Genomic DNA, 22456 nt, shown 5'->3' on the forward strand with positions numbered 1-22456 from the left:
TAACTGGGAACCGGGTAGGGCGCAGCGGACACCCCGAAAGAGAATCGCCAAACCTTGCGAGACTGCGTTAATGATTCTTGGGAAATATATGCAATAATGCACTTCTTACTCTCAGTTGCAGTAGAAATCCAGCCTATACGCAGCACGCTCCTGAGTTCGCGGTCACCTTTGCGGACTTTATTATAGCCGACCACGTCGCGTCATCAACATGGGTTTATCATCAGGCTATAATTGAGATACACCCTAAAATGAAGAGGCGCCGGGGACCGGAGTCTTCGCATAACAACATGCGGCCTTCTATAGCCCTGTAACCCGCACTCTGACGTTCGCTGCCATCGTCGACGGGCTCTTCAGACCAGCCATGGGCTGCAGCTCCTCAATTGCGGCCAAGAATCAGCTGCCAGAGTCAGACAAATCCACTTTAGAGCGCATCCGGACTCCTTCTGGCACAGCGGAGGACGGGCCAATCGACCCTGAGGCGCTTTGGGTCTTTGAGGAGACAAAGGAGCTTGTCAAAGAGCACTATGCCTTTGGCCGAATCCTTGGTGAGCTGCGGCACGAGTGAGAGCGGGAGTTCGTAGCCTGTGTGCACCCCAGCGAGGCCAGCGGGGCCTGGTAGTGTCGCAGCCATGCGGAGACGCATCAGCAAGGCAGAGAGTAATGGGTTAACGGTTCAAGAGTCCAGGGGGAATGAGGTTGCCGGTGGAACCATTCCAAGTAGCGGGGCGTGGCGTGACCCAGCCTGACACGCGCTGTCTGCATTCGCTGACTGGAGAACGCGCTTGACCACAACCTGGTCTGCCGCTGCAGGCAAGGGACAATTTGGCACATGCCGCACGGTCACGCATAAGACCACAGGCAAGAAGTATGCCTGCAAGACTATTGCGAAGCGGCGCCTCTTCAAGTGAGCGGGCTGGCGGGGGCAGGCGGGCGGGTAGACAGGCGGGCGGGCGCGAGTTGGCAGCTGCTGAGTGCGGACGCGGTGCTCATAGATGTAACGCAGGTAAGTTCACGCTACGGAGCTTAGACGAAGCAGACAACTTAAGGCAATGAGTCGGCCGCATGGCTCTGGTCCTGCGGCTTGGCGGCGATTGCCGTGTGAGCCGGGAAGTCCTACTGTTACCGTCCTGTGAGCCGCCTGGGAACCTTTACCGCATTGCCACGCTCTAACAGTATGAGCGACGTCAACGACGTGCGGCGAGAGGTGCAGATCATGTACCACCTGCAGGTGAGGCAGGGGAGGTGCACGGCTCATGAACACGGCACCAGTAGTTACAGGGGGGGGCGCGGCGGACGGAGCCGGGTGCGGAGGCTGGTCAAGGGTGAAGCCGGTGGACAGGGCGCGTGCAACAGGCAGTGCTGCCGCAGGAGTGCAGGGCGTGCATTGGCACAGGGCATGGGGTGCTGGTCTTCAAGTTGCGTGTGGGAGGTAGTGCATCTGACACCCGCACCGTTGCTACACCTCAACAGGGCCATCCAAGCATCGTCAGCATCATAGGTGAGGCGGTGGCGCAGCGGCAGCAGGCGGGAGGGTCTCGCCACCGAAGGGGCGGGTAGTGTGCGTGCAAGAAGGGGACGGGAGAGAGGCGGGCGGCCGGTCGGCCCTGGCAGCTGGATGGCTGGGAAAGCCGTCGCCACTGGGCAGCGCAGACGGGTTCCTAGAGGCCGTTGCCGGCCCGGAAGCCAGCGTATCCAATCTCTTGTGTCGGGCATTATCGCAGAGGTGTACGAAGACAAGACCAATGTGCACATCGTGGAGGAGCTGTGCAGCGGCGGCGAACTGTTCGATTCCATCATTGAGGTGCGCCCCCCCGCCCCCCAGTTTGTTGCACAGTAGCACCAGGCAGCACTGGCGGTGGCCGGCGGGCGGGTGGTGGGCGGGGCATGGGATGCTGCGGGCCGTGGCACACTGGACATTTGCGGGCGGCTCAAGCATGTGGCGCGCAACAGGTCTGCGCATGCATGCAAGAGCGTGCGGCGGTAACATTGCTGTCCATGCCCCGGTCGCCACGTGCAGCGCGGGCACTACTCGGAGAAGGACGCGGCCCGGGCGTTCCGGCACATTGCCACCGTGGTGGCGCACTGCCACAACATGGGCGTCATGCACCGGGACATAAGTGAGCCGGCGTCGCGAGCGCGGGATGTAGGCACTTGGTAGACACTTGGCAGACATGGCTGTGTGTGAGAGTGAGTGATAGTGTTCTCGAAGCGGGGAACAGCCGGTGGTGTTGCAAGCGGGATGACGGGCGTGTGTGACAGGGGCTCATTCGCCGCATACGGCATGCTGATGGAGTGGTTGCAGAAGTCCACAGCCGCCCCACACCCCCGGCTTGCCAGTGTGACCCGGTCCTGACTGGCCCACCCCATTCCCGACACCGCAGAGCCGGAGAACTTCCTCCTCAGCAGTCGCGACCCAGATGCCCTGGTGAAGGGCACGGTGAGGGGGCGGCGAGCTGCAAGGGCGCTGGGGTGTTACTGACGTGGGCTACTAGCATGGAAATGAGAGATATGCCTGGACATGCCTGGACAGCGGTGCAGGCACACGATGCACATGCAGCTGCCGCCGCCGGCTACCGACAGCACCCCATTGCCACGCCGTGGCTCATCACCTCCTAAATCACGGTGTTCCTGCCTTCAATTTCCCACTCGCCCCGCAGGACTTCGGCTTGGGTGTGTTCTTTAGCGAGGGCCAGACCTTCAAAGACGTGGTGGGCTCGGCCTTCTACGTTGCGCCCGGTGCGTCCGTGGCGCAGGCGTGGCCACAGGGTTGGGCCTGGGATGAGGGCTGGGGTGCGTCGCAGGCGACTGGGTATCGTGCCGGGGGGATCGGAAAAGTGGGACTGTTGGGCTGCTGGTCGCAAACGTGCCCCTGAATTCCAGGGCCTGGCTCTTGGTTGTTTGTGTGAGGAGTCTGGGGTACAATACAAAATCGTCGGCCACACCCACGACCTTGACAGCCCCCCAATCAGCGTGACACTGCCCCACCATCTCACCTACTCACCATGCGGTAACCCAAACCCCAAACCGCCACTCCATCACTCCGCAGAGGTGCTGCGTAAAAAGTACGACAAGCGTGCCGACATCTGGAGCCTGGGCGTGCTGCTGTATCTGCTGCTGGCGGGTGTGCCGCCCTTCTACGCGGAGACGGTGCGTGCGCATGCGCGTGCCTGTTAGCGTGCCGGCGCAGGTGCTAGGGCGGGTACCGGGGACAGGCAGCAAAGCCCTTGCCGCATGGCATGCCGCTTGCATGCGCAGCGCACCGCATACGGCGCCTGCTTCAATTGCCGTGCGCTTGCTGCCTCTGCCTCATGCTGTGTCCCGACGCATGGATACATCTTCACCACGACGCAGGAGCGGGAGATCTTCCGGGCGGTGCTGTCCGCGCCGCTGGACTTCACCTCTGCGCCGTGGCCGTCCGTGAGCGAGGCCGCCAAGGACGTCATCAGGCGTATGCTGGTGAGTGGGGTGCGGGTGGGCGGTGTGGGCGGGTGGTCAGGACAAAGGGGAGGACTGCGAACTCGCAGACCTGCAGAACCCGAAAGCAGCCGGGACGGTGAGGGCAAGGCGGCCCGGCGACCGGATAGCTGTGTAATTGCCGTCACAGAGCCCTCGACCTGCAAGCACCAGCGGTCTGCGGCGACGGGCCCGCCGTGCCTTCTTCCATTCCCCCGCGCCCAACTTCTCGCGCACCTGGAGCCCCACACCTAAACCGCGTGCCCGTCCCCGCGGCAAAATATTCATGCCTGCCACTCCCCCTCGCAAACAATCTCGTCCGCAGGAGCGGGACCCGTCCAAACGCATCTCCATTGCCGACGTGTTGGCGCACGAGTGGGTGCGCGAGGACGGCGCGGCGCGCGCCGCGCCGCTGCAGCACGAGGTGTTGGTGCGGCTGCAGAACTTCGCGGCGCTCAACAAGCTGCAGCAGGAGGCTCTCAAGGTGGGGGCGCGGGCTGAGGAGTGGGGTCACTGGGTGGGGCTGAGGTGGGGTGGGTGGTTGCTTCTTCCAATCCCAACGCACCAAGACCCAGAACCAGTCCGGATGGGGTGCGGTCACTGGGTGGAGTGGGTGCCTTTGATGGTGCAGGGAGGATGGAAGCTGAGGTCTGCGGCAGAAGGGGGCTGTGACAGCAGCTCGCGGCACTCGCCTGGCGCCTGCCTGCGACACGAGTAAATCTCAAAAGCCAACAACGCTTTTGCCAAACACAGATCATCGCCAACAGCCTGCCGGAGAACGAGGTGTCCGGGCTGCGGTCGCTGTTTATGGACATAGACGCGGACGGCAGCGGCAGCATCACCGTGGACGAGCTGCGAGAGGTGAGGCAGCGACGCGACCTGGGGCGCATTCGCACTAGCACTTGCACTTGCGTTGCTGTGTGCGCAGCGCGCTCTACTACGCCATTGTTCCTAATACGGACTGATGCGCGCTGACACGGACTGCCGCTGCCGGAATACGTACACACACACTTATGCAGGCTCTGATGAAGAAGGGCACCAACATCCCGGCGGAGGAGTTGGAACGCATCATGGCACAGGCCGACATCTCGGGAGACGGCACACTGGACTACGAGGTGCGCGTGTGTGTGGGTGGGGAGAGGTGGGGTGTTGTTTTCAACATTCCAAACCTGGCAACCATAGTAGGTTAGTGGTTGCGCGCAGGCGCAAGCAGTGCAGCATGTGTTCCGTGCCTATGCACACACTGTAATGCTCCATCAGGCTGCCTTTGTTGACTTCTATTTTTTTTGCCGAATCGCCGATGGCTGTTGCCATGCACCCCTGTCGCCACATGCTCTCAGGAGTTTCTGGCCGCCACAATGAACCTGGCCAAACTAGAGCACGAGGAGCACCTGTACATGGCCTTCCGCTTCTTTGACGCCAACGACGACGGATTCATTGACCACGACGAGCTGGTCACCGCACTCGAGAAGGTAGGGGCGTGTGTAGTTGCAGAGGCGGGGGAAGCGGGAGTCGAGTTGGGTCGGTTGGGTCCTTGTGATAGCGGGTGGCGTGTGCCGGCCACGGCTGTGTAGACCCGACATCGCACCCGCTGCGCCCCTTACCTCGCTGCTCCCCTCACCCACTGCGGCCCACATCGACTGACAGATCTGCTCGTCGGCGGAGATCAACGAGCTTTTGCAGCAGGCCGACACCAGCGGTGACGGCCAAATCGACTTCGAGGAATTCTGCCACCTCATGCGCTGGTGGGTGCTCATTGGCACGTGTGTGTGTGTGTGTGTGTGTGTGTGTGTGTGTGTGTGTGTGTGTGTGTGTGTGTGTGTGTGTGTGTGTGTGTGTGTGTGTGTGTGTGTGTGTGTGTGTGTGTGTGTGTGCGCGGGCTTAGTGGGTCGTGGCAGGAGATGGCGGGGATCCCACTGGACGCTGAGCGAACGCCGCTGCCCCTTACACCGGCTAGAAGCAATAGACCAGGCCTCACACCTCACACCACCCCATCCTTTGCCCACCGCAGTGGCAACTCGGCCCTCACAAAGGCCACCACGACTGTCAAGCAGGGCCTTATGGGCACTGTGCGGTCACAGGTACGTGTCACGAGTCCACACAAGCTGTTGTGGTCCCGCTGGCTCCTCCCCCGCTCCCGCTTAGGTTGCCCCTCGGTGCCCTGTGCCCTGCAACAGCCTGAACTCGCCGACCCCAGCCCCGACGCGGCATACCCACCCGACACGCTGATCCCCACTGCGCCATGTCGGCTGCGCCGCTCATCCTCGCAACCCTGCCCTCAAACCCGCTCCCCCAAACCCGCCACACGACCCCCAGGCGGTGCTCGACCTCACAAAGCTGCGGGCGCAGAGCTTGGCGGCGGCTGCGGCCGGCGGGGACAGCGAGGTCAAGGAGCAGCTGCTCACCACCATGATGTCCATGACTGCCAAACGCAGCCGCCGACACCTGGCGCAGCCCTCGCACGCGGGCGCCTCTAAGGCCCCCAGCTCCGTCGCCATGGCCTCAAGTGCGGTGGCCTCGGCCTTGAACTTGGCGTCAGTGAACGGCGACACCAGCGTCAGGCGCGGCGGGCTGAGCCCCTTGGCGCCGGCCGGCGGGCCGGCACCACGGAAGCTGACGCAGCGGCGGCTCAGTGAGGAGGCGGAGTACGCGTGCCGCACGGCGATGGGCATGTTGGGCGGGGCGCAAGGGGGCTCGTCAACGGGGCCGTCGGGCGGCAGCGGGCACAACAGCCGGGACGCGCGGAAGCCGGGTGCAGCTGCTGCCGCTGCCTCGCCTGGGCCGTCCGGCGCACACGGCGGCGCTTCGGCGCCGCTGCTGCAGCGGCAGGGCAGCGAGCAGCCGCCACACGCCGCCAGCCCCGGCGGCAGCGGGCCAGGCGGCCGCGGCATCAGCGGGGACGGCCAGGGGCCCGCGTCGACAGCAGCAAATGGCGTCCGTGGCGGCAGGGCCAGCGTTGCGTTCGCAGTCTCAGCACTGAGCGACGCGGGCCCGAGCGGCGGTACGAAAGGCGGCGTTGGCAGCTGCGGCGGCGAGGCCGGCGACCTCGTGATGGCGGTGGAGGGGACGGCGGACCACGCGCGCGCGGAGAGCGGGTACCACAACGTGCGGCGTGCCGGCGGCGGCGTGGCCGGCGGCGACAGTGAGGACCTGGAGGAGGAGCTGGCGAGCATCGACGTCATCAAAGCCATGTCCTTCAAGTCCATAAAGACGAATGGTGGCGAGGACGCCGACGAGGACGATGCCAACGGGGGAGACGGCCGGCCGGTCGCGCCATCGGCAGCGAGTTCCCAGCTGCAGCGTGTGCGTGTCAGCGGGGCTGGGGCTGCAATGGCTGCAACCGCGCCCGCGCTGGGTGTCGGGGGTAGGCTGAGTCCCTTCTCCCATCCGGGAGGCGCCATGGGTGGTGGCGGCGGCGGCGGTGTGGATGGGGACGTGTTGATGGACATGCCGGGAGCCATTGGCGGCGGTGGCGGCGGCGGCACTGCCCCCAGGTCGATCAGCGGCGGCAACGCTAGCCAGCGGTCCGTTCGGAGCAACAACGGCGGCGGTGCCGGAGATGGGACCGGAGGCTGGCGGGCTCAGCACGGACTGCCCGCATCCGCCGCCGCCAGTCCAGTAATTACTGCCGCCGCCGCAGCGCACGCGGCCATGCTTGGCGGCGCGAGCTGGGACGGCACGCATGGCCGCGGCGGCGGCAGCCACACCGGCATGGCGGCGGCGGGCGCAATGCGCACAGCCAAGACGGGCGGAGCTTGGGACAGCCCCGACCAGAGCACTCAATCAAGCGACCTTGCTGGGATGGCCGTCAAGGGCGGCGGGCGGCAGAGCGCAGCGGGGGGCGACGGAGGAGGGTGGCGTGCCTCGAACGGCACAGTCGCGTGGCAGGGAAGCTAGCCCCGCGATGGTCCGGCTGTGGCCTTTGTGCACAAAGTGCTACAGCCGGGACCACCAGTGTGGGTGTTAATACGTTGACGTGACCATTCTTTGGGCTTCTGAGCAAGGGGCCAGCACTGTAGGTGACGCCTGTGCGCTTTTGTTGCGCATTCGTCGGTGACCTGGGGCCAGCACTGTAGGTTGGTCCTGTCTTAGCGCTAGCCCTCTTACACCGTCCTGAGTGGTCGTCTGTCCTAGGCGCAAACTCAACACATTGCTTCGGCGTGTGGGGAAGCGGCGTTGGCGAGAGCCATGGATGGCCCTATTACCGTGGGGGCATGTCGCACCCGTGGAGGGCACTGTACACTCAAGCAAATGTGCACGCACTTCTACCAGGAGCACTCGCTTGACCTCGTTGGGGGCGCAATGTTGATAATGGCCGACGCCGTGTTGATGGCCGATTTGGGGATAGTAATTGTTATGCTATGTGCGGGGAAGATGTGTTTGCCTCGCGGGATTGCGGGGTTGGCGTTATCGCCGGACAACGTTGGAAGACGTGTTTGTCATTCCTGTGTAGATGAAAGATACGGGCCACGTGCCCATGCCGATTGCAATACGGCATACGTTGAGAGGGCACACAATGGTGGTGCAGGGCCTCAGGGACTCTGCACGCTCTGCATGATCTGCTGCGGTGCACCTTGCTAGTCCATGCGTGCATTGCTCAGCGAGCAAGTGTGTAAACACTACACGCATCCTTACACTCAATCGGGCCGTAACACTGAACAGGAAGTCACGCACTGTCTCGGGATTGACTAGTGTTGCGGAACTAATGCGTGGGGTTAGAGGCGGAGGACCGGAGGCCCCGAAGGGGCCGGAGGGAATGAAGCCTCTAAGCGAGCTTCCATGAGGAAGTCGTACAGGCTGGCTCTCTTTGGCGCCAGCCTCCTCTCTCTTCTTCATTCCGCCTTCATAGTGAGAGCTTTTAACGTTACTTCTAACGTTCTCACTCAAGTGCCCGCCCTTCTTTCCCGCCCCTCTTTTTCGGCTAATCTCCCCTCCGCGCAGGATCGCTCGGCCCTTCCGGCGCCGGCGCCTCCGGCATCCGTGCTGTTGCCTCGGTGTCGCCGCCGGTTCGCGCGGCCGCCGGCCCTCGGCCCGCCGCCGTGGTTTTGGCGGCGCCGCCGGCTGGCGGCTTGGCCGCTGGCGCGGTGGCGCCTTTGGCGGCGCCCCGGGCGCTGGTGCTTCGTGGCGTGGGCCGCTCGTCTCGCCGGGGCGTCACGCGTGGCGTGCGGGTTGCTCGTGGTGTTCGGCTCGCCGTGTCGGGCCGTCGGCGTTCGAGTTAGCTTGTTGGCTGCGCTTTGGTTGCGGTGGCTCCGTTCTGAGGCTGTGTTGTTGTTTGCTGCTGTTCGGTTTTGTTGCTCGGGTGTGGCGTGTGTTGTCGCGGCGTTCGCCCGCCTTGCGCCGTCTCTGGTCGTCGGGCCTGTGTGCTGCTTTCGGTTCGGTTGTCTTTTGCTTTTCTGTGTTGCTTTCGTTCCGGCGCGTCGGCGTCGCGCGGGCGCTCTTGCGCCCTGGGCTTGTGTGTGTTGGCTCTCGCCGCTTGTAAGGCCCACTTCCTTGTCAGCTGTCAGCGGCCTAATGGCGCCAAAGGGAGACAGCTTTACAGTACGACTGTATCATGGAAGTACGGATCAAGGCCATATGCCGACGCCTCTTGGCTCACACCTGCCCCGCCTCCCACTCCCTGCGTCTTCAGGAGGCATTATACGTTATAAGTCTCATAACTAGTCAGTAGCGTACATCAGCCCTTTTTGGACCTGGTCACGACTACAACACAAGTCAGTGTCTCTGACGCCACATTGCAACCGCCGACCACCTACGGCGTGTGCCCCTGCCGCCCACCCGCCTTTGCTTCCCACCGCTTCCTGAAATCCCGCCGCTCATGCAACTGCGTGCCCGCCTTCCAAAAGTGCTCTGTCGGCGCAGGCTTCTAGAAGTCGTCCCGCCACAAATGCTGCTGCTGCTACTGCTGCCGCCTGCTTTAATGGATATATCTGCTGCCGTCATGCCGCCTGCTTGAGGCAGGCCTTGAGATGGTGGATGGCCCCGTATCCGATGAGGAGCGTATAGCCCGCCCAGCCCCTGCGAGTGGCAACAGCAACGACACGGATGTGCGGTCAGTGTAGTGTGTGGTATCGGCTCAGACCAGCTGTAGCACTGTCCCTGGCAACGTCTTCATAGCAAACCCTGTGACATAATTGAGGCATACTAACATCCCTAGATTGGCCTGTGTGTGGCTCCTACACACATGGCGCCCCTTTGCCCCGCCGCACCGACAGGCGTTGCCCCAGACTCACCACGTGTCCTTTGTGGACACTTTGTTCTTGGCGCACATGTATGCGATAATTGCAGCCTCCACAATGTGGGCAACTATGGCCGACCCCATGACCACTTGGTAACCGAAAAGCGACCTGCAGCGTCAGCGGAGCGCCGGCCGGGAGGTGGTGGCGGTGCTTAGTATGGATGACACCCCAACCCACGTTCAGAGTTCCCGGTTCGCGGATTCGCAGACAATTCGCCACCCCCGCACCTGAACAATGTTATCCCCAATTGAAACGTTTGCTTGATGACCGGCCAACTCCGCGTTACGGGGAAGAACGCGCCCGCGACTCCAGTGGCCATTCCAAACACCAACAGCCATGGAACAGGGCCTGCATTGCATGAAGCGACCGTAAGATGTAAGTTCATGCATATGGGGTCCGCCAAGCTGGAAAACGCACCCTTGGGCCAGCTCGCAGCGACCATCGTGCCTTGCTCGGTTTTGTTTTGAGCTTTAAGGGAGTAGACTGCGCAACGCTGCGGCGCAATCTTGAAGTATATGGACTTGTATGAGGGTTGCACAATCCTGACAGCAATGCGCGCTTGGACTTCAGCGTGTCCGAGGGCCCCCACGTCGCTCTCCTTCCTCCTCAACGGGTTGCATCAATGCGTATAAGTACCCCGCTATTGCCCTTGCGCCTGCAAGCCTGCGTACCTACTGACATGTTTATATCAGCTCATGCGCCTCGACGCCGTACGACCATCCCACACACAGCAGGGGAAGGGATACAGAGTGTCTTACCCGTAATCCCCTTGTCTGCTCGCATGCTGTCGTTGGAGGGGCTGCTGGCGACGTACAGCCCGCTCTCTCAGCTTGGCTGATAGAACAACTCATAGATCAGCCGGATCTTTGACACCGGCGCTCCTTGAGCTTCTGAAGTTCTAGTGGTCTTGGCAGTGCTGAAGCACAGGAAGGTAAAGCCATGAAGGCGCTTCAAACTCACTACGTTCGCCTGCTCTGCTGCTTTGCCTGCTGTTGCATGCTGCAGAGAGTGAAGAGGACCATGAGGTGCCGGTAGGGTTTGCGCTGTGTGGGAGCCAACCCGAAGAACAAGGCGGAGGAATTCCTTCAAGAATGCACTATACCCCTGTCCCCGCATGCAAGCAACGCCGCAAATTGTTCTTCACACACACGGTCTCGCAGTCCTTCTAGGCTTCCGCCCTGCCGCGCCCTCCCTGTCCGTCACGCTCAGCACCTGCCCAGCTCCCTGCTCCGCCACTCGCGCACAGCCTGCCTCTTGCCCCAACGCCGGGATTGGTTCAACATTTACCCCCAACGCCACAACACCCATTCCCCCGACATGCAACCTTCCTCCCAACACTGCCTTAACACCGTCCCACCGCTCTCCCAACACTCCCACTCCAGACAAGCGCCCTCCCCCACCCTTCCCGTCGCCCCTCGGCTGCTCTCCTTCATCGCGGCATGCCGCCATTCGCCTGCTGCATCATCTGCTGTAGGAACGCCTCCGGGCCGCCCGCCGCCACCACCTGCGAGAAGTCCAGCCCAGGCGGCAAGCCCAGCTCAGCGGCCGGGTCAAAGCCGCCGGCGCCGCCGCCAGCGCGCCCGCCGGCTGCGGCCGCCGCCGCCGCCGCCGCCGCCCCGGGCGCCATGGCCCTCTGCGCCGCGAACTCCTGCACCATGCGCTGTTGCGCCGCCGCCATGTCGGCCTTCATCTGCTGCAGGTGCTGCGGGGGGGCGGGGGGAGGAGCGGGCGCACAGGCACACAAAGGGTGTAAGAGCGTCACACAGCGGCAATAGACAGGAGCAAAATGCGACGTGAGCCCGATGGATCCAGCCGTCACTACGAGAGGATGGAGCGCCGTGGTTGCTTGCCGTGCTGGGTCTGGGAGGCCTGATCCGGAACCGCCACAGCCAAGCTGGCTGTCTGCGACCGGACCTGCCCCTTTCCTTTGACTTCACAAGGAGGCGCAGGGATAGAGGGAGGGGCAGGCGTGGCGCGAAGCCCCCCTGGTGTGTGGCCAGCCTGTCGCTTCTCACCGTGAGGTCTTCCCGCGCCTGCCGGTTGTTGGGCTCCACCGCCAGCACCGCCCGCAGGTCCTTCTCCGCCTCGCCGTACTTCTGCAGGGCGCTGCGGGCGGTGGCGCGCCGCAGCAGCGCCTTGGCCTGTGTGGAGGAGGAAGGCCGGGGGGGAGGGGGTTGTGATGGGGTTACACTCATGATAATTGGGATGGGGAGGAGGGCCGTGGGTTTAAGGGAGGGGAGCGTGGGTTTGTGTGGGAGGCGGTGTACGTGAAGGAGAACGGTGCGGTGATGCGTGGAGTGCCGGCGTGCAGCAGTCAGGAGGGAGGTGCCCACACAACCTCAACCGCTCCTCTTACCAACGGCGATTGTGCAAGCAGCACGCATTACAGGCCCATCCCCAATCCCGGTGCCTGGCCCCACGACCCGCCCCCCCACCTTGTCTGCCTCCTTGAGGTCGAACCGCAGCGCCCGGTTGCAGTCCTCCTCCGCCTGCTCAAACCGGAAGATCTTGAGGCACGCCATGGCGCTGCGGAGTGGGCGTGGGGTTTGGGGGGCGGCGACAACGAGCAAGAGGAGGCACAGGGTGGGTAAATGGACGAAGCAGCGGCCGTACTCTTGTACGTCGGAAAGCGGCGGTTGTATGGGCAACGCACGCGAGTGGCGCTACCTGGCAGGCGCACACGGCCACAGTCCCACAGCGGTCACTGACTCACCGGTTGTTGTAGTAGACGGGGTTGTCGGGGTGCTCATTGATGGCCTTGCTGTACTCCGTCAGTGCGTCAGCGAACTTGCCTGCAGGCGAGTGCAGGGTGAGTGTGCGCGCGTGCATTCCCGGCGTATAGTTCAGGTCCTGACATAGCCGGTACCAACACAAAGAGGGACGGGAGGGACGTCGCGCACGGCGCCAAACAGGTCTCACGTGTCACCTGCCGCAGCTCCAGCCCCAGCGCACGCCACCTCGCCCGCCGCCCTGCGCACCTGCTTTGAAGAGCTCATTGCCGCGGCCCTTGAACCGCTCCGCCCGCTCCACTCGCCGAGGATCCACCGCAGCCGGGGCGGCGCCGCCGCCCGAGGAGCCGGAGGCAGAGGCCGCGCCGCTGCCGGCTGCAGCCGATGCTCCGCTGCGGCTGCCCGCCGGCGGCGCGGAGGCTGCGGAGGTTGCGCCTGAGGACGAGGGCGCGGCCGCAGGCGCAGAGCCCGCCTCCTCCGCCTCCTGTTGCTTCCGGACCTGTGGGCACACCATGACACTTGAGCCTGAGCGCCCTTCCGTGCTGCTCCCGCTGCTACTGCTGCTTTTTGCCCACCCCTCCCTGGGCATGCCAGGCGGAAGATGCTGCGTGCGATGCGCCCTTTCCCCCTTCGTACAGAACCCCGCCACCCGCGGCTCTCCAATCCAAAGCCTCACCGCCTCCGCCAGTCCCTCCTTAACTCCCTCGAACGCCTCCGCCATCACCGGCCCCATCTTGGCAGCCACCGCCAGCAGCCGCGCGTCGAAGCGGGCGCAGCCTGCGCGGCAGCGACCGGTCGGGTGTCAGCTGGCCAAGCTAACAGAGGGTCAAGCTAACACGGGGCCCAACTTCGATGGCAGCAGCAGGACCAAAATGCACATCATATCGACCCCATCCTCCTTGTGCATTCACACCAAAACGGCCGCCATGTACGGTTGTCTGTCGGTGCAGTGTGTGTGCAGCTGCGTGCCCAGACCCTCGCCAACACGGCACCACCCACCCATGAGCGCTGCCGCCAGCGGCGTGCCGTCCGCCACCGTGCCCAGCGGCACCACCACCACTGGGCACTGCGCCAGCGAGGCCAGGCTGTTGAAGCAGTGCGTCAACGCCTCGAACGCCGCGCCCTCGGGAGTGGACACAGCCGACCGCCGCCGCGGCGGCGCCGCCGGCACCACCGGCAGTACAATCACGGTGTCGGGCTTGACGGTGTGGCGCAGCGTGTCGTACAACTGCGTCGCCGCCTCGCGCGCCGCCGCCAGGCGCTCCGGGCTCGGCGCCGCCGGCAGCAGCTGCCGCCGCGGCGGGCGGCCCTCAGCCCCAGCCTCCGCGTCCGCGCTCGATGCCGCCGCTGCCTCCTCCGCTGGCTTCGCCTCGCCCTCTTCCTTTCTCTCCTCGCCCTCCGCCGCCGCCTTCGCCTCGCCATTTGCGCCCCCCTCCTCCTCGCCCTCCGCCTTCTCCGCCCCCTCCTGCCCCTCCTCTTTCTCCGCCTGCTTCGGTTCCTCCTCTGCCGCCGCCAGCCCAGGCAGCGCCACCCGCAGCCCCGCGCTCCGCAGCAGCCGCGCCGCCGACGCCCATGCCGCCAGCCCCGGAGGCAGTCCGCCAATGTCCGCCAGCAGCGCGTCTGGCTGCAGCGACTGCCAGCCAGCAGAGTTCTCAGCCAGGAACCTGAGGCCGTGTGTGGGAAACAGCACATGTTGTCGCAACCCTATTATGGGGGCTGCGCATGTGCTCTACTGCTTTACTGTAGTCATCGGGCGCCCCCCCCCCTCACCTGCACAGCTGCACCGCGCCCGCCTGCTCGCTGCCGGCCCACTTGAGGATGGCCCGCTTGATGGCCAGCCCCGCCGGCTGGTACTCCACGGCGCAGGCAGCGAACAGGTCCTCCGCCACCACGAACCGCACGATCTCGCCGCGCAGGTTGAAGCTGCCTGCAAGTGGCGAGCGTGGTGAGTTGGTCAGCGGCTCAACATAGGTGAATGGTTGGGTGGCGCGGCGTTGCGTAGTTGTATTCCGGAGGGTGGGGTGTGGCCCCAGGGGAGTCCTTCGTGATTGGCGTGCAGAATTCGCGCGCCGTGTGGTGCCGCAGCGGGCGGCGCCGTGAGCCCTCGAAGGCGGAGCCAGACCCGGCGCCGCCTAGCGCCGCAAGCCCCCATTCCGCATGGCCAGGCCGGCCCTGCGGCACCCCGACATCCCGCTCATTCGCTCTGCCCACCGCCCCAGCGCCCCACCCTCCCACCCACCGCCCCACCCACCCGGTGCGCCCAGCGTCTGCGCCGCCTTCAGCAGTACGTTGGGGTCGGCCGCCATGACCGCCAGCGACTCCTGCCACCCCTCCGGCTGACCGCCCGCCGCCGCCGCCGCAGCCGCCGCGTTGGGCTGCCCCAGCGCCCCCGGCGTCGCTCGGTAGCAGTACACGCCGCAGCAGGCCGCCGGCACACACGCGCTGCCCAGCGCGTCACTCACCACCGCCAGCTGCGCGGCCCCAGTGGCGATGGCCGCCGCCGCGCCTGCAGAAGGGCCGGCACGCCACCCATGGAGGAGTGGCGTGAATCGGTATGAGTGTGCACGGCAACGTTGCCGCGGTGCGGCAGCCTTACTCCAACATCACCTCGCCCCGCAATGCTAATGCCGTAAAGCTGCTAATGCTCCGCAAAGACACCCTTGCCCCGTGTCTCGTGCCGTGGACTGCCCGCCGCCGCCAAAAACCCCTCACCCGTGTTGCCGCCGCCCGCCACGTGCGCCTTGTTATACGGGTTGCCGTAGTTGGCACCCAGCACGTCCATCGCTAGCGGCTGTACGGCAGTCTTGCCCACCAGTACGGCGCCTGCAGCCTGAGGGCCACACACACGAGTACAGCGGTGCCGTGCGCGCACAGGTTCAGCGCTGGCCGAACGCCGGTAAACCAAGCGCCGACGTCCAGACCACACAGTGCAGCGCCTGAATGCCACGCGCCTCTTAATGCTTCAGCTTGTCCCAGATCATGTACACTAGCGCGCCCAAGCCCCAAGCCCATACCCCAGGTACGCACACACCTTCAGCGCAGCGCATCACCGTGCACCGCTACCCACAACATACTCCCCTCTTGCTCATTCCACCTTCCTATCTCGGGACTATGCTTCTCTTCCGGAACCCTTCCCACGCCCACCCGCTGTGCGCGCCCGCACCTGCAGCTTCGTGACGGCGGGGCAGCTGGCCGCTGCGGCCTCCGCCAGCACTGCCTCCGGCGCCCCCAGGCTGGTGGCCGCCCCCAGCAAGTCCACGTCCTCACCCACCACCAGCCGTACACCACCCAGCGGCAGCGGCAGCGAGCCGCTGGGCTTGGCAGTGGCGGCGGCGGCCGCCTCCGGCACCGCCGCCGCCAGGATTTCGAATGTGTCCGGGTCGACCGGCTCCGGGGGAGGCGGCGGCGGCGCTGGGGCGGAGGTGCTGGAGGCGGCGGCGGAGCCTGCGGCGCCGCCACGGCCCTTGCGGGTGCCAGGGCGGGAGGCACCGCCTGCGGAGGCCTTGCCAGCAGCCTTGCCGGCGGAGGCGGAGGCACCGGTGCCGCCGGCACTGCCGTTGCGGGCGCGGCGGATGAGCCAGATGCCAGCTGCGGCAGCCGCAACGGCCAGAATGGGAAGGATGGGGCTGATACCGCCACTGCGAGCGCGGTGAGCTCCATCAGAGGTGCCCGAAGCTGCAGCAGCAGCCATGGGACTGGCAGCAGTCGGCACGGCAGCTGGTGCCGACTCAACCAACCCCTCCGCCTGCTCCCCGCCATGGTCTCCGGCCTCCCCTTCCTCCTCGCCGCCCTGATCCGCCACCATCACTGCATCCTCATCCGCCTGCCCAGCGGCTCCCGAGCGCGCCTCCTCCTCTACGCCCGACGATCGCGCCGACTCAACTCTAATTGGCGTTGTGGACGCTTGATCCGGCGCGCTATGCATTTTTGTCATTATCAATCAGGTTTTCTTCTTTATCCTATACAGCGTTTGAGGCTGGCCTGGTCCTTCTAGAAACTGCCCTTCCTGCCTGCTCAAACTTGATACGGCCCAGCCTATATCTGTACAACTATGGGCTGCCTATGCTTTACAATCGTGACAAAAGCAGCCCAGGGTCTCAGGCAACGGGATGAGGCTGCCGCGATTGGCAATCAGGTTGAAAAAACCCAAAACGAATCTTATGCAATAAGCCAGACCTCTGGCCCTTATTGAGTTCGCTGCTCTTGGGCTTCAAACTGTAGCAAGTTGTGGCCATCGCGTTTGGCCCTGGTTTCCGCGCTCGGCGCTGCTTTGTCACGTCGCAATTCCCGACGCCCGGCTAGTATTGGGCCGTCAGGACAGCCTGTAGCGCCTGGCACCAGCGCTCTAGCACAGTGCAGTTGCTATACTCGTGTCGGCCCCACCGGTGCGGGAAACCCTCCGGTGTCATCGAACCTTTTGGCGTCGCTGCACGCGCTAGACGCCACAGCTGCTGGAGCACGACCGAGGCGCGTTTAAAAGCCAAGCCCAGACCCGTGTGGTAACTGCAAGGGCAACCGTCCTGACCCCTCGGCGTCAAGTTTCCGGTTCGTAACTCGAACGTGTCACACCAACTTCTGGCTCACAGCAGCCGGCATGGGAGCCACCATCAGCTCCTGCGTGGAGCCGGGCCCCACCTTTGCCCTGTTTGAGGCGGGTAAGTCCCGATTACGCGGCGGGTAGGGGAAACGGTATGATACCGCAACCACCTCTGCAGAGTTGTGTAGATACCGGTACGGTATGTGCCGGCGCCCTAAACCGCATGACCGGTGCCGCAGTGACCCCCCGCTGCCACCGTCACCGCTCGCAGTCCGCACGGGCGATGTGCGCCGCATCAACATGTGGCTGGGCCTGCAGCCGGAGCTCCTAAAGTACCGGAACCTTTGTGAGTACGGCAGGTGGCACCGCCAGCAGGGTTGGCGTGACTCGGTGCGGTACCTCCGTGAGCCCGTATTACGGCATTATAATCTCACCAAATTCCCGGGTGCTGCTCCCACGCGCCGCAGCAAGCGGCGACACGGTCTGGCACGTGGCGGCGGTGGCCGGCAACGCCGAAGTGCTGGAGGCGCTGGCCTCACACGCGCCAGCGCTGGAGGAACTGGAGGTGCAGCAGCGGCGCCTGCAGCGCCAGAAGAGCTCCCGGCGCCGCAGAGAGGCGGCGTCCGCAGGCCGGGTGGCGCCCCGGGCGGAGCTGGCGGTTGCAGCTGGCGCCGGCGCCGTCGGCAGTGGTCGAGGAAGTGGCAGCGGCAGCAGTGGGGCGGGCGGAGCGCTGAGCGAGGCGGACCGGGCGTCGCCGTCGCAGCCCGCCTCACCCAACGCGGCGGCACCGTCTCACCCCGACGTGCAGCGGACGCAGTCGGACGAGCAGCCGCCACAGCCGCACCTGCCAGCTCAGGAGCAGGCGGACCCGCAGCTGCAGCAGCAGCAGCAGGCTTCCGCGGACACGCCTGAGCCCGCGCAGGCTGCCCGGGTGGAGCTGCTGCGCTCTGTCATCAACCTCCGCAGCGACAAGCACCAGGTGGGCTGCATGTGCATGGGCATGCTTGCGTGGACATCTTGACGCCACTTGCCTCTGGGCGGCTGCGGCAGGAGGTGACAGGTGCACTCCCCCATGACAGTGGCGCCCCCTGTGCTGCTCCTGACCCACCGCACGTGGCACCAGGCCCGGGGTGTCCTGTTGCCCTCTGCCCCCACACCACACCTGCGTGCCCAAACGTCGTCGCCCCGCTTCCTCCCTTCCCCTGGCCCCTTCTCCGCTGCTTTCCCCCCCTACCACTTCCTTAACGTATCATGAATGTAACCCACCCACCCACCCGCAGACGCCGCTGATGCACGCCGCCAATGCGGGCCGCCTGGACGTGCTCAAGTGGCTGCTGCAGCAGGTGCGGAATGACGGGGCGGGGAGGGCCGCAGCCGCGGCAGCACTCGTGCTTGGGAGTGGGTGGTGTTGCTGCACCGCCCCGGCCAGGCTGCCTGTGGTGGTGCCTGGAGGCCCTTCGACCTCACGCGCCCGCGCCTCACGCCCCGCGCCTCACATACCTCGCCGTACATACGTGCTGCCGCGCAGGGTGCTGATCCCTGGGCCCAGGACCGCTGCGGCCTGCGCTCCGCACTGCACTACGCGGCCATGCGGGTGAGCGGGCGTGGCGCACTGCTGCGACCCGGTGGGGCCGCGCCGGCACACCGCTGTGCTGCAGGGCACTCCATGCAGCGTACCGTGCAGTGCACCGGCTGCCGTGCAGCCCTCTGTCACCAGGCCGTCAGACCGCATCCGCATGCCCATCCTGACCGGACCGGGCGGGGCCGGACCGGACTGGACTGTATCGGACTGAACCGGTTCCCCCACCTGAGGCCGCCCATCTGTTTGGACTGCCGCCGCAGGGTCGTGTGGAGTGTGTGCAGGCGCTGCTGGACTTCATGCCCTCCACCGCAGAGCTGCGCCGCTACCTGGAGTACCGCTCCATATCCGGACTCACGCCGCTGCACTACGCCGTGAGTGCAGCCCGCCCAGGCCGCCTGCAGGCCGCAGGCCGTTGGGGCCGAGGGCCGTAGGGCGGCGCGTGCCGCGCACGGGCTGTTGGCGCGGTCGGTGCTGTGCTGGCTGCCGGCGTGTGACGAGGCTGCACATGGTGCCGAATGCTGTGCAGAGGGGCGTTGTGCTGGGGGCGGGGGCAGGCACGCCCGGCTTGGGAGCGCACGCGTCAACTGCTTGGCCTGGAGGTGACGTAGCCCGCCCCTCCCCCCCCCCCGCGTGCTCGTTGTGCAGGTGTCGATGGGCCAGGCGGAGGTGGTGAGGCTGCTGCTGCAGCGCGGGGCGGACATGATGGCTGTTAACCTGGTGCGTGCCGTCAACCTGGTGCGTGGCACCGCACCGGGACACGCGTCACCGCATCCCACGCGCACGCCACCGCTACATCCAGTTATCCACTGTTGTGACTAGCCCTCTCGTACTTGCGGTTTCGTGCTGCCATCGCGTCTTCTGTTAAATGGCCGTGACAAATGGCCCATGCAGATCGGTGATGCGTATGACCTTGTGCAAGTGCCCAAGCGCTCCACGCCACTGCACGTCGCCGCCGCCGTCCCCGGCCCCGGCGGCCTCCAGTGCGCGCTGGTGCTACTGCAGCATTACGTGAGTGAGGTTCGTGAGGATGACGGCTCACGTCTAGCTAGGTCTAGCGCCTCTGCAACCTATTAATTCCGCCCTGCTGTTTCTGCTCTTGAAACATTCCTGTATCGTGGGTTGGCGCCGTACCCGCAGCACCACAACCTGGCCGGACCCTCCTTCCCCGACCCGCGGCGCCGTGTCGACATCACCGGTCGCACGCCGTACCAGGTAGGCGGCCGGGCGGTCACAACTCGCAGCTACTTTGCACCTTGCTCCCAGGCCCAAGCCGGCTTGCATGGAACTCTGGGGCTGCTGCGGGCGTTGGGTGAACGGCATCACCGCTAAGTCCTGCTGTGGCACCGCTGCCACCCCTTACGCTGCGGTTCCCTATGCCCGCTCCCTTCCCCCACGCAACGCTGCGCCTGTTCATCGTCTAAAATGTCATGCCTGGAACCCTCTCCCGTTTGCCGCTCCCTAACCCCCGTCCCCACAGGTGGCCAACTTCTACCGCTCTCAGTCCGCGCTCATTTCGGAGCTGCTGCACCCCGCCTCCAACCTGGCGTCCATGTTTGAGCGCGAGGGCGGAGCTGAGGCGGCAGGAGGCGGAGGGTACGCAGAGGGCGCGGCACCGGTGCTCCGCCTGAAGCAGATCGCCGGGGCGGCGGTGCGGCGGCAGCTGCTGGCGGACATTGAGCACTCGGAGCGGGTGAGTTGGAATCAGAGCCGGAGCAGCTAAGTTTGTTTAGTCGTGGACTGTGGAGTCGGGACTTGAATGGCGTGCCTGCTGATAAGTGTTATATCTGAGCGGTCCATGCACATGTGCACGCTGCACTGCGGCAAGCCATTCGTGTCCGCGGCAAGCGTCAAGAGTCGCACTCTTCACCTGCGGTGCGACCAATGCCACACCGCTCGCAGGTCATCCAGCACTTCCGCCGGCGCCACCGCGCGGCGGGCGGCCTGGAGCGGCTGTCGCCCTTCGCCTGCAGCAGCACCCCTGCAGCCAGCGCACCCGACCCCGACCCGCACGTCGGCCTGCCGGGCGGCGTTGACGACAGCGGCTGCGCCCTGGAGCGACTGCCGCACGAGCCCGCCGGCAGCAGCCGGAGCGGCAGCACGTGTGGCGTGGGGCAGGTGCCTGACGCCGCCTGCTGCCCGCCCGAGATGCAGCAGCGCGTGGGCGGCTGCGTGGTGGCGGTGCCGGCCGCCAAGGAGTCCGACAGCCGCCATGGAACTGCGTCCGACGCAGGCAGCTGCTGCGAGGGCGGCAAGGGCTGCGGCAGTGTCAAGGCCGCAGCCGGCGGCTGCCCTGCAGGCTCTGCGGCTGCGGCCGCGGTCGTGTTGCCTGGAGTAGAGAAGGTCACAGCGCAGGCTTGCTGCAGCGGCGGCGGCTGCGGCGGCGAGGAGGCCTCGGCAGCTGGCGCCGCTGCTCCTGCTGAGGGCGCGGCGGCTGGGGCAGCATCAGACTCTACAGTCATGGTAGTGCCGTGCTGCACGTTGGATGAGCGGCAGCGAGGCGCCTGCTGCTCTGCACCCTGCGTGTGCAGCAGCAACTGCCGCCCTGGTCCTGCACCGCAGCCCCACGCAAGCAGCACCACCGGAAGTGTTGCTGTTGCTGCCGCTGCGCCCGCCCTTTCAAGGGCCTCCAGCAAAGCAGCCCTGTCTCTGCAGCGGTCCCCTTCCTTAGCGGGGAGCGTCAGTGCCGGCACCTCGGCACCCATGGCGGCTGCGGTGTTGCTGAGGCCGCTGCCGGGCTGCTGCACTGTGCGCCAGCCCCTGAACCGGTTCGCCAGCCGCAGCCTGGGCTACGAGGCGGCCGGGGGCACGGGCGCAAATGCGCTGAGGGCAGGCGCCACAGCAGCCCGCGGCGGCGCGTACGCGAAAGCGCCCCTGGTGCCTGTGGCGCAATGTTCCGTCTGCCTGGAGGACGCCTTCTGTGAGTGCAGGGTCTGACTTGATACACACACCTTCGCTCACCATACGAGAGCGCACACTGCCACGTATGTGAGCTTGTGAACGGTACTTCGCGCAATCACGCTTCCAACCACCCGCCCGCCACTGACCGCACCCCCACATGTTGCGCCTCTGCCCTGGTGCAGGCTTGGTGTCAGAGCCCTGCCACCACCGGCTGTGCGCCACCTGCAGCCGGGATGTGACGCAGCGGGCAACCGCGCTGCCGCTGGCGTGTGTGGTGTGCCGCGAGCCCGTGTTCCAGTTCACCAGCCCCGTGTGCTGAGCTGCCACGGCTGCACGTACGGTTTGCCTCGCCGAATCGCATCATGTGTTACCATACGCTGCCACGTGCACGCTGTAGCTGGGTGCTTATTGTTATTGTTGGTGGGGAATTGAGCTTATGTTATGGAATGTAGCACGTTTTAAGGGTCCCTACGGTCCTACCCGTGGCCCTGGACCTGACGGGCCGCGAATTGGCTTAGATTGCATCTGAAGTTGCACACTTCAATGTTTGACATCGTGACTAGGGCTCGCGGGCGACGGTGAGCCTCTTTAGTATTTACTGCGCTATGGGTGTCATGCTCAATTGCTGAGGAGTGGGTAAGCGGTTTGCACAAGTTCAGCCAGCAAGCGCGCCGAGGTCTTGAATTAAATAGTCTTTGCGGAGAATGCGGAGAAGTGCATGAGCCTTGATAGTACAGAAACTGCTGGGTTGGGTAATGATGGGCATCGTACGTACGTACTACCGATGGACTTGTTTTGTCACTGTGGTCACTGTGGTGGCAGGTCACGTCCCATTCATACACGGGTTTCACGTTTCCATTAACACACGGGGGGCTACTCTCACACCGTCCTGAGTGGTCGTCTGTCCTAGGCGCAAACTCAACACATGGCTTCGGCGTGTGGGGACGCGGCGTTGGCGAGAGCCACGGATACCGTGGGGGCATGTCGCAACCGTGGAGGGCACTGTAAGCGTTGCATGTGA

General features: G+C 65.2%; 4 protein-coding genes across 4 annotated transcripts; 2 read left to right on the forward strand and 2 right to left on the reverse strand.

Moving 5' to 3' along the window:
• The first annotated feature begins 104 nt into the window (after positions 1–104).
• On the forward strand, positions 105–8226 carry CHLRE_02g114750v5 (uncharacterized protein). The gene is made up of 17 exons (XM_043059945.1): positions 105–545; positions 811–904; positions 1174–1228; positions 1471–1498; positions 1722–1801; positions 2018–2117; positions 2382–2437; positions 2658–2736; positions 3047–3147; positions 3352–3456; positions 3779–3937; positions 4207–4314; positions 4473–4568; positions 4794–4925; positions 5101–5198; positions 5465–5534; positions 5770–8226. The coding sequence occupies exons 1-17, from the start codon at positions 362–364 to the stop codon at positions 7348–7350; spliced, it is 3126 nt and encodes a 1041-aa protein (XP_042927579.1). The 5' UTR covers positions 105–361; the 3' UTR covers positions 7351–8226.
• A 2-nt stretch (positions 8227–8228) lies between these two features.
• Positions 8229–10294, reverse strand: CHLRE_02g114800v5 (uncharacterized protein). The gene is made up of 5 exons (XM_043059946.1): positions 10107–10294; positions 9917–10037; positions 9684–9797; positions 8924–9468; positions 8229–8436 (listed from the first exon to the last, which is right to left on the reverse strand). The coding sequence occupies exons 1-4, from the start codon at positions 10129–10131 to the stop codon at positions 9390–9392; spliced, it is 339 nt and encodes a 112-aa protein (XP_042927580.1). The 5' UTR covers positions 10132–10294; the 3' UTR covers positions 8229–8436; positions 8924–9389.
• Positions 10295–10538: 244 nt separating this feature from the next.
• Positions 10539–16484, reverse strand: CHLRE_02g114850v5 (uncharacterized protein). The gene is made up of 11 exons (XM_043059947.1): positions 15582–16484; positions 15131–15248; positions 14670–14924; positions 14189–14345; positions 13418–14082; positions 13095–13195; positions 12668–12917; positions 12403–12481; positions 12125–12215; positions 11705–11830; positions 10539–11391 (listed from the first exon to the last, which is right to left on the reverse strand). The coding sequence occupies exons 1-11, from the start codon at positions 16341–16343 to the stop codon at positions 11119–11121; spliced, it is 2877 nt and encodes a 958-aa protein (XP_042927581.1). The 5' UTR covers positions 16344–16484; the 3' UTR covers positions 10539–11118.
• A 118-nt stretch (positions 16485–16602) lies between these two features.
• CHLRE_02g114900v5 (uncharacterized protein) lies at positions 16603–22456 on the forward strand. Its single transcript, XM_043059948.1, has 12 exons — positions 16603–17073; positions 17227–17301; positions 17423–17934; positions 18236–18298; positions 18484–18549; positions 18798–18908; positions 19183–19254; positions 19429–19545; positions 19675–19749; positions 20015–20227; positions 20437–21454; positions 21618–22456. Exons 1-12 carry the CDS (start codon positions 17013–17015, stop codon positions 21752–21754), a joined length of 2520 nt encoding a protein of 839 aa, XP_042927582.1. The 5' UTR covers positions 16603–17012; the 3' UTR covers positions 21755–22456.

This window comes from Chlamydomonas reinhardtii, chromosome 2, assembly GCF_000002595.2.
Source record: "Chlamydomonas reinhardtii strain CC-503 cw92 mt+ chromosome 2, whole genome shotgun sequence".
In the NCBI taxonomy this organism is placed as follows: domain Eukaryota; kingdom Viridiplantae; phylum Chlorophyta; class Chlorophyceae; order Chlamydomonadales; family Chlamydomonadaceae; genus Chlamydomonas; species Chlamydomonas reinhardtii.

What these genes read in the sequence shown, in the direction of transcription:
- CHLRE_02g114750v5 (XM_043059945.1), top strand. Translation starts at nt 362, where the DNA reads ATGGGCTGCAGCTCCTCAATTGCGGCCAAGAATCAGCTGCCAGAGTCA. An exon ending in ACGTCATCAGGCGTATGCTG is followed by an intron (nt 3,457 to 3,778) that starts GTGAGTGGGGTG and finishes TCTCGTCCGCAG; the next exon opens with GAGCGGGACCCGTCCAAACG. An exon ending in CCGTGGACGAGCTGCGAGAG is followed by an intron (nt 4,315 to 4,472) that starts GTGAGGCAGCGA and finishes ACACTTATGCAG; the next exon opens with GCTCTGATGAAGAAGGGCAC.
- CHLRE_02g114800v5 (XM_043059946.1), bottom strand. Translation starts at nt 10,131, where the DNA reads ATGGTCGCTGCGAGCTGGCCCAAGG. An exon ending in CGCTGCGAGCTGGCCCAAGG is followed by an intron (nt 10,038 to 10,106) that starts GTGCGTTTTCCA and finishes CATGCAATGCAG; the next exon opens with GCCCTGTTCCATGGCTGTTG. An exon ending in GTGTCCACAAAGGACACGTG is followed by an intron (nt 9,469 to 9,683) that starts GTGAGTCTGGGG and finishes TGCCACTCGCAG; the next exon opens with GGGCTGGGCGGGCTATACGC.
- CHLRE_02g114850v5 (XM_043059947.1), bottom strand. Translation starts at nt 16,343, where the DNA reads ATGCATAGCGCGCCGGATCAAGCGTCCACAACGCCAATTAGAGTTGAG. An exon ending in GCAGACGCTGGGCGCACCGG is followed by an intron (nt 14,346 to 14,669) that starts GTGGGTGGGGCG and finishes CGCCACTTGCAG; the next exon opens with GCAGCTTCAACCTGCGCGGC. An exon ending in GCTGGCGGCAGCGCTCATGG is followed by an intron (nt 13,196 to 13,417) that starts GTGGGTGGTGCC and finishes GCTGCCGCGCAG; the next exon opens with GCTGCGCCCGCTTCGACGCG.
- CHLRE_02g114900v5 (XM_043059948.1), top strand. Translation starts at nt 17,013, where the DNA reads ATGGGAGCCACCATCAGCTCCTGCGTGGAGCCGGGCCCCACCTTTGCC. An exon ending in TCAAGTGGCTGCTGCAGCAG is followed by an intron (nt 18,299 to 18,483) that starts GTGCGGAATGAC and finishes GCTGCCGCGCAG; the next exon opens with GGTGCTGATCCCTGGGCCCA. An exon ending in CTGCCTGGAGGACGCCTTCT is followed by an intron (nt 21,455 to 21,617) that starts GTGAGTGCAGGG and finishes GCCCTGGTGCAG; the next exon opens with GCTTGGTGTCAGAGCCCTGC.